The following is a 10,000-nucleotide window of genomic DNA, read 5'->3' on the forward strand; positions in this document are numbered from 1 at the left end:
GTCCATGTTTCCTCTACTTTGTCTTTGCCAGTATTTGTGAAGGTTGCATAAATAGACTAAATAGAATGACAAATAAATCAATCAGTTGTTGGATACTTTCAGAAGTTGTTCTTCTGCACTCGAAAGTACTTTTCATGTAGTGACATGACTTTTAACAATATTCTTAGTTGCAGACAAAAAGAGGCTTGCCTCAACGGCCCTCGCTGCCAACTGCACTTGTTAACCCGCTTTGGTGCTCATCATGTGAATCGCAGTGCATTTAATGAAGTGGGCAAAATGTAATCTATCCAGCAGCTAGAAAATTGGACCGATGGTTTATAAATTTTTTTGGTATAACATTCCAAGTTGTTGGCTTTTTTCAGTAAATGGTTTTAGAATTTATTTTTTGGTTGCGTTACAGTGAAAACGATCTATTGTTTTCTACATGCATATGAATGATATTTTGTTCAAATCTGCGAATCCGCTTAAAGTATGGCCAAAATCCACATTTTAAGGCCAAAAGCGCCGTTCCGCAAAACCTATTCACCCCCCTCATTCGTTAATATACTACTGTACGACACTAAGTTTCCACAAATATAGATGACGTTGCTATTACATGTGAGGGTAAAGAAATTGATCTTTAACCTCGACCTTCCATCATTCTAATAATTTCAAGTCCTGAAACACGTGTGATTTCCATAATGGAAAGCAGGCATTAGTTGTCAAAAATTGTACTGATCTTTCTTTGTTGCAAATGTGTTCACAGGAATTCTTGCAATTGCAAAGCCATGTTCTGTCGTTGTTGAAGTGAAGGAGTTGTTTGGCTCAGAAAGCAAAACACAAGTGTACGCGCATCTGCACGAATTACTCCAGAAGCCTTCCATGGACAGCATAGGTACTGCATGAAGTAAATCATGTGATTTGTACTTCAGGCAAATGTAGTAATGTTCGTATCATGAAAACAAAATGTTCACTGGGAAATCAACACGTTCCTGCGAGATGGCAAAAGTAGAACGAGTAAAAGTAATTAATCCAGATATTTTTCTCAAGTGCAAAACATCCGAGAAAGTGGGGTAATAAAGAAATACTCTGCTGTAATTGTAACGTCTCTGAACATGTTAAACTGTCGGACGTCACCAAAAAACGCACGTCCAAAATAAATGAGAAATCTAAGGAAAAGTTCTGCACAAATGACGATGAACATCGGTGTAAACAATTGAACACTGTTATGAATAAATTATTCTTTTTACAGAGAGCATATGTTATGATGACACCTGCCATCTAAAAAAGTTTGCCCAGAATCCTGTGAGATCATCCCTAACGGAAATCTCGGAAAGATTGGCGACGATGGAAATGGTGTGCGACAAATTCCATTTTAAAAATCACACCGATTCTTGGTGCAAGAGGAATTGCAATCCCTACGATAGCTCAATTCTTCAGGTACTTCAAAGTTGTTATAGTGTATTTAATTGCTAGTGCAATAGTTCAACGGGCTATAAGTTTTACAAAGGAGGCCAAAAATACACTACACTAAACATTTCGTGCACGTATCCAAGAAGGGAAATTATTTCTTCCGCCTTAAACAAGACAATGCGTGTAAAAAGAGCAAACCTTAATATTATTGTCATAAGAAGTTACCACAAAGCGCCCGCTGAAGATGTAGTAGCTGCAACGACACACTGCCTAAAACTAGAAGACTTGTGTGAAAGAGGACAAAAGTACTAACACTAACTCTCTGTTCGCTTTCTCTACACAGGATGTGAATACCGAGGTTTGCGAACAATTGTTCTCGTGGTCATCAAAGTTTGCGCCCATTACTAAACACATGAATCGATGGCGATTTATGTTTTGAATGTATTACCTTGTGGACAGTCACAACGAGGACATAGAAAGAGGATCCAATTGGTCGCCTTAATACCATCAGGATGGGCAATGACGGATTGTAAAATAAGGAATAATAAAGTATGAGATGTTGAATGTAACCTTGAGTTATATTTCTTTAACCTACAAATACTACCCGTGACACCTAATCGCAGTTACTTATTCCAATTAAGTCTTCCATCGAAATTGCTGTTATTCAAAAGGGTACCCTCAGAGTCTCTATGGGCAAGAATCGTGGGTAGTTTATTAATGAATATTTGTGCCGCAATTGACAAATAACTTGCAATTAAGGAATGTAATTTGTAATGTAATGTAATGTAAAATTTTTATTTAAACACGGTAAAATCATCAAGAGTATAAAAATTAGAAATAACGTAACTATCCTAAACAAAATACAAAAATTAACTACAAGTAATCTAACTAAAACCTGTTTTTCATGAATGCCGTGTGTAACGTAACATTAAAAATGAAGATGAACTAATCCTTTAAATTGACTTAGCAATTTAGCCTCTCTCACATTACACAGAAAGCTGTTCCAGAGGACTGCTCCGCTATAACTAAAGCTGTTTTTCATGAAACAAGTTTGCGGAAACGGGACAAATAGTTGGTTAACAGAGTCCCTCACGGAATAACTCGTTTCATTTCGTTTAACAAATTTAGAAGTTAAATATTCAGGAGCAAGACCATTTAAAAACTAGTATACCATTAAGGCTTTCTGTATTTGACATTGAGTGCTCAATTCTTTCCAATGGAGTTGTCTAATTAAGTGGTTAGCATCAGCATCATAGCTAGCAAAGGTTAAGACGTGAGCAGCACGGTTCTGAAGCTTCTGTAGCCTGTCAAATAACGTTTTACCACAATTACCCCAGACAGGATAGCAATAGTGGAAATGACATTGAATTAGTGCATTGTATATATAATGAAGAGTGGTTTGAGGGAAAAACGGTTTTAATTCTTTTTATTGCTCCTATCCCAGAAGCGACCTTTTTAGATAATTTATCAATGTGTGTTTGCCACCGTAGATTGTCATCAATAAATGTCCCAAGCGATTTAAAAGAGGAAACCATAGGCAGCCCAAGTTCGCGTCACTAGAGAGCGTGTAATAATTAATTACTAGTGGGAAGATGACCTTTGAGTGCAAGTCATTTTCATTCGTTTTATTGAATGAACATTACATTGAGCGTTTTTTAGGCTTTATAATCGACGGTATTTTCATTCCCATACAAATTCTTATAACGCCTTCAAATTCTCTACGGCTGCCTGTAACGCAACACCGCTTGCACTCAAAGGTCATCTTCCCACTAGTAATTTTCAATGATTACACGCTCTCTAGTGACGCAATTTGGGCTGCCTATGTTTGAACATGTTTGTTGGCGTGGTTTCGGCGCACGTTCGGTTGTCGGCACAGGCTTTTAGAACGAGGCGTGCGCACTATCCTTGCGTTCCTGTAAACCTTTGGCGGCATGGGTTTTGAGAACGACGCATACACACATTGTCTCGCACACTTTCCCTTGTTAGTTTGTCGGCGCAGTTTCGGCGCACGTTTGGTTGTCGGCACAGGCTTTTAGAACGAGGCGTGCACACTTTCCTTGCGTTCCTGTAAACCTTTGACGGCATGGGTTTTGAGAACGACGCATACACACATTGTCTCGTTTGTTTTGGTAGATGCTGTTCAGTGTGTTCATGTTTATGGACAACAGCTCATTCACAAATTGGACCGCGACGCATACACACATTCACAGGCATAAAAATTAGCAACAACATGCAATAGTCGAATCGACACGGGTCGTAAAAGGGTTTCACGAATTGTACGGATCGATCGATTCGTGGGGACAGCTGTGCGACGGTATTATCTAATGAGATGCATTTTTCTGGTTGACAGATCGTGTCTTCAGGTATTTTCCGCATAAAAATGAGCGACATGCTGCCACTATAACATGCAATACTCGAATGGATACGGGTCGTAAAAGCGATTCAAGAATCGTACGGATCGTTCGATTCGTGGGGACAGCTGTACGACATTTTATCTAATGAGATGCATTTTTCGGGTCGACAGATCGTGCATTCGGGTCGTTTCAGTTAGTGTGTATTGGACATGCATGACACCTACCAGAAAACATTACGTGTAGGATATGCTGTATTTATGTATAATTAGGAAATTTGCCGTGTCTTCCGCATGTAACCCGCAATTATTACATGTGGAGCAGAAGAAAAGGTTGCAAATAAACCAGACAATTCCAACGCACAGTGGTAACGAAACAAAATAAACTTTAATTGAAGTAACGTAAAAACAGCAGCGGAGAACAGAAGAGTTCGAAGGTTGCTTAAAGGTTTAAATTAAAACTCTGAGGTTGAATAGCAATTCTATGTATCTTGTAGCTGGGAAATCAGGTTTGATGAGATATTGTAGTGCTGAAAATTTGTTATGTTGTTGTGGTTCGAACTAGAAAGCAAAAGAAAAAAGCCTAAATGAAACAACGCCTTAGATATATTACTTGACTCACGCTCATGTGGCATTCCGATGACTTTGACTTACTTTAGTCTGGCTCCGAGTAACTATGGTAGCTGATAAAAAAAAAAAGGGCGGGAAGAACTTGAAATTGCTTGTAACCAGCAAGTAGAAAAAAGGCAAAATCCGATCACTTAAAACAATCATGCAAGCTTGTACAGCGGTGAGATAAGTAAATGAACAAAAAGAAATAAGGTGCAAATCGCGCCTAAATGTAGACAAACGAATTATTGTATTACGAAAGTAACACTGCATGCTTCGTTATATATAGAAGTGCAATTTAACCTCTTTCTCACCTGATGAATTTCATTAAAGTAACAATTGTAATGTGTGGCTTTTTATCAGGTTGGAACGTGTTCTGGTAGATTTAGTGTATAACAATAGGGCTGTTTATACCAGAGAAAATAAGCCGCGGCTAACTCTGGCCGCGGCTTACGTAAGCCGCGAAAGGAACTATTTATACGAGTATAAACTCCCGGGCCAGGATAAGCCGCGGCTTGAGAAAGCCGTGAACGTAGATTTTGTAACATTTATACGGGGTGTTCACGGCTTACGTAAGCCGCGACCAGAGTTAGCCGCGGCTTATTTTCTCTCGTATAAACGGCCCTAATGGCATCTCTCGTTGGTGGACCACTTCTAGTGAGGAATACAAAATCGCACGAGATGCTGCCTCTGACCGAAGTAAAAAGGCTGCTTTGATAAACCTACATGCCAAAGTTATTGAGTGGTGGTTCCTATTAAGTTTAAAGGCAAAATATGCAGGTAAGATGATCCATACCCTCTTTGACCTCATGTACCTGCAACACAATAGCAAGAAAAAGATATCTTTACCATGTAAATTGTGTTATGTGGTTTCCTGTTTTCCTTATCGGCGATTGATTGTTGCTAGACGAACTTTTGAATGATGGTAGCAAAAAAAATGCGTATTGGTTGCTTTCCATATAGGTTTGTGAGGTTGCAAATTCCATACCAAATATCGAAGAGCATTTTACACAATCCGTTTTGAGTCAATCATATCTACTTAATAACTGAGAGTGAGGTAGTTACAGCAAGATCTCGAATTGAGGCCTTGCTGTCGCTGGTCTCGCTGTTGCTCAATCAACACAGCTAGGCCGAGGTTTGAGATTTTGCTGTAACGACCGAACACTCCAGGTTATTAAGTTGTTTAATATAGCTAACAGAACGGTAGGCGTCCTCGTCGTCCTTGCTTAGGCTCACTAATTCCTAGTAAGAAACAAGTAGTTTACCGTTGTGTAATACCCCTTTCTAGACTCTAGTAGGCACTTAAAATTAAAAGTGCTTACAAAATCCCTTGCGAAGTTGTATATGCGTGGATTCTGGACTCTAGCGCTTTGCAGTTGGCTACTGAATATAGTAATAACAGTTCGTTTTAAGGGTGCTTCCATGCAATTCATGAGATGCTGCATATATTTTGTCATCCTCTTCTTCTGACTATCTTTGCACCTGACCTCTTCAATACTTCTTTTTTTTCCAGATGGTCATGCTCTTTTCAAACGGCTTTCAAAGCAGGTTACACAAGCCACAAAATCTGTGCGCACTGCTCTCGATAATTTCAACTGCCTGGATTGCAGCCCTGGTTGGTTATTGACGCAATCCCTTGAGTTCGACCAAGTAAAAAACCCTGAAGCAGACGTGTGGCTAAGAAGTGAATTAATCAGTTCAGCCTCGTCAGAAGTCCCAATATTGGTCAAACGGAGGGCTCTTGACTTGTTTCATTTGCTCGATCGAGGAAAAGAAGAATTGGACTTGCTTCAGGAAGAAATGAAGAACACAGTAGAGCACTTTGCCAGCCAACATAGAACCCTTACCACCTTGATATTAGATTCTAATATTTCTTCTTTATCTAAAGAGGCGAAAGGCAAAAATGTGTTCTTTAAAATGAAACTGTTATCTGTTGAAGGACAACTTTTAGAGCTTCATAATTTGTTCAAAGGTTGCATTGAAATCTCAATTCCAAGCTTTGTTTTTGACCAGGAGAGTATTCCCGTGAACAGTGATCGTGAAGGGGATGAAGATATTGATACCTCTGATGCATTGCTTTGTCTTCCAGAAAGTGTAGATGATGCTCTGTTCAGTGACCCTGAATGCGAGAGTGATTTAGGCGATGAATTACATGACGATAGAGACAGTGCTTTTTTCAGTTTTTCTGGAACTTAGTATTACTTACGTTTCGTTTCCATTGACTTGACTTTGTTTTCAAGATATATGTTTTGTTAATTTAGATCAGAAAGATCTTTGTAGTTAAAAATGGCAAATCAAACACTTATTTTTCTGCTTTCTTCCAATAATATTTGAATGTGTAAAGCACAGCTTTGCGATTATAAAAGATAAAAATTGCCGTGCAATGCATTCGTTGGGGGCACCCAACGAAAATATAGTTAAACACCACTTAAACATAGGATTGTTAAACCTATGTTAGTATTTTAACGGTAGATATAGGCATATTTTTATCCCCTAGAAATTTTTCATCTGTTTGGATTTTCTCAGGAGAGCTGAAAGTCCACTGATCCGAAAATTATAGAGATCAAAACTTACCTTTTCGAAAATTTTAGCCTGAAAAAAGGCTCCCGAAAGTACTAGGTGACCTTTTTAGGGTAAAAATCCGTTAAAAATCCGTTAAAAATGGGCGATTGTACCATTTTTCAGATGTTCGAAAATCCAAGGAGAGTCAGGCAAGCAAGAACTTTTACAACAAAATGTTCTGAAAATTTTAGATCACAAATCGTCTTCCAAACAGATATTTTCCAAAAATTGACGTTGGGTGCCCCTGATTCTTAGTGAGTAGTATACGTTACTTTCAAGTAGACCCATCTATCAAGAATTTCAAACTAGTAGTATTGGACCATTAAATAAAAATGAGCACTTCAACCTCGTTCCCAGAGTACCTTTCTTCTAAATTCCCATAATTAACCCCGTTTTTCAACATATCTCATACCCTCCACGTGATGCCGATTCACAATAGAACAACACACTTTGGAAAACGGGGTCAATTATAGGAATTTAGAAGGAAATCCAACATATCTAATACCCTCCACGCGATTTCAATCCGAAGTAAAAAACACAAAATGAAAAACGGGGTTAACTAAGGGAATTTAGAAGAAAATTCAGCATATCTCATACCAAACAAGTGATGCTGATAGACAACAGAACAACACACTTTGAAAAACGGGGTAAATTTTGGAAATTTATCAGAAAATCCAGCATATCGCATACGCTCCACGTGATGTCAATGGCCAATTAAAAACACCAAATGAAAAACTGGGTCAATTATGGGAATTTAGATGAAAATTCAACATATCTTATATCCTTCACGCGGTGTAATCTCCAATGATACAACATACACTAAAAAGTGGGGTCCATTATGGAAAATTACCCGAAAATGCAACATATCGCATACGCTCCACAGGATGTCAATCCCATATTTAAAAAAAAAAATTTTCTTTAAAATTCCCATAATAAACCCTGTTTTTCAACTTATCTCATACCCTTCACGCGATGCCGATTCACAATAGAAAAACAAACTTTGAAAAACGGGGTCAATTATGTGAACTAAGAAGGAAATGCAACATATCGCATACACTCCACGCAATGCCAATCCTCAACTAAAAAACACAAAATGAAAAAAGGGGTTAATTATAGGAATTCAGAAGAAAATTCAACACATCTTATACCCTCCAGGCGATGTACTCTGCAATGATGCTACATACACTGAAAAAGGGGGTGAATTATGGAAAATTAGAAGAAAAATTTTAACATATCGCACACACTCTATGCGATGTCAATCCTCAACTAAAAAACACAAAATGAAAAATGGGGATAATTATGGGAATTTAAAAGGAAACTCAACATATCTCATACCCTCCACGCGAAGCTGATTCACAATAGAACAACACACTGAACAACATGAATTTTGTGCTAATTTTCCATAATGGACCCTTTTCAGTGTATATGTTGCATCATTGGAGATTACATCGCGTGGAGGGTATAAGATATGTTGACTTTCCTTCTTAATTACCATAATTAACCCCGTTCTTCATTTCGTGTTGTTTACTTGAGGATTGACATCACGTGGAGGGTAATAGATATATGCTTGGATTTTCTGATAAAATCCCATAATTTGCCACCTTTTTTCAAAGTGTGTTGTTCTATTGTCGATCAGGATCGCGTGTTTGGTATGAAATATGTTGAAAAACGGGGTTAATTATGGGAATTTAGATGAAAATTCAACACATTGCATACGCTCCATGCAATGTCAATACCCAGTTAAAAAACACAAAATGAAAAACGGGGTTAATTATAGGAATTCAGAAGAAAATTCAACATATCTTATACCCTCCATGCGATGTACTCTGCAATGATGCTACATACACTGAAAAAGGGGGTGCATTATGGAAAATTAGAAGAAAAAAATCAACATATTGCATACACTCCACGGCATGTCAATCCTCAACTAAAAAACACAAAATGAAAAACAAGGGTTAATCATGGGAATTTAAAAGGAAATCAAACATATCTCATACCCTCCACGCGAAGCCAATTCACAATAAGTACGGGAATTTTGAAGGAAATCCATTTTGTGTTTTTTGCTTGAGGATTGACATCGTGTGCAGGGTATTACATGTGTTGGATTTCCTTCTAAACTCACATAATTGACCCCGTTTTTTAAAGTGTGTTGTTCTATTGTGAATCGGCATCGCGTGGAGAGTATGAGATATGTTGAATTTTCTTCTAAATTCCCATAATTAATCCCGTTTTTCATTTTGTGTTTTTTACTTGAGGATTGACATCGCGTGGAGGGTATGAGATATGTTAAATTTCCTTCAAAATTCCCATAATTGACTCTGGTTTTCAAAGTGTGTTGTTGAATTGTGAATCGGCATGGCGTGGAAGGTATGACATATGTTGGATTTTCTGATAAAGTCCAATAATTGACCTCGTTTTTCAAGGTATATTTTTTTATTGTCGATCAGTATCGTTTGTATGAGATGTTGAATTTTCTTCTAATTTACAATAATGAATCCCTTTTTCAGTGTATGTTGTTTCATTGGAGATTATATCGCCTGGAGGGTATAAGATATATTGAATAATCCTCTAAATTCCCATGATTAACCCTAGTTTTTCCTTTTTTTTTTTAACTGGGGATTGACATCGCATGGAGGGTATGAGATATCTTGGATTTCCTTCTAAATTCCCATAATTAACACCGTTTTTCATTTTGTGTTTTTTAGTGAGGTATTGACATCGCGTGGAGGATATGCGATAAGTTAAAATTTCTTCTAATTTTCCGTAATTGACCCCCTTTTTTAGTGTATGTTGTTTAATTGGAGAATACATCGTGTGGAGGGTATAACTTATGTTTGATTTTCTCCGTTCTAAATTCCCATAATTAACGTCGTTTTTCATTTTTTTTTTAAATGGGGGATTGACATCGCGTGGAGGGCATGAGATATGCTGGATATTTTTCTTAATGCCCATAATTGACCCCGGTTTTGAGTGTGTGTTGTTTCATTGGGGATCGACATCGTGTGGAGGATATCGGTCTTTTTTTTTCTTCTCACTGAATTCCCAGTGACTTTTTCTAAGCTTGGTAGGTCAAAGTTGGGCTATTAA

The 10,000-nt window shown here is 37.8% G+C and overlaps 1 protein-coding gene across 1 annotated transcript in view; it reads left to right on the forward strand.

Annotated features, from left to right (window-relative positions):
* The window catches only part of LOC137990698 (uncharacterized), a 2,191-nt gene extending 230 nt beyond the window's left edge, over positions 1-1,961 (forward strand). Inside the window, exons 2-4 of the mRNA XM_068835815.1 lie at positions 746-874; positions 1,232-1,419; positions 1,736-1,961. Of these exons, the coding sequence (XP_068691916.1) occupies positions 746-874; positions 1,232-1,419; positions 1,736-1,831 (413 nt within the window). The 3' untranslated portion in view covers positions 1,832-1,961. The remainder of the gene's footprint in view (positions 1-745; positions 875-1,231; positions 1,420-1,735) is intronic.
* Positions 1,962-10,000: the final 8,039 nt, after the last annotated feature.

Source organism: Montipora foliosa, chromosome 2 (assembly GCF_036669935.1).
Source record: "Montipora foliosa isolate CH-2021 chromosome 2, ASM3666993v2, whole genome shotgun sequence".
In the NCBI taxonomy this organism is placed as follows: Eukaryota; Metazoa; Cnidaria; class Anthozoa; order Scleractinia; family Acroporidae; genus Montipora; species Montipora foliosa.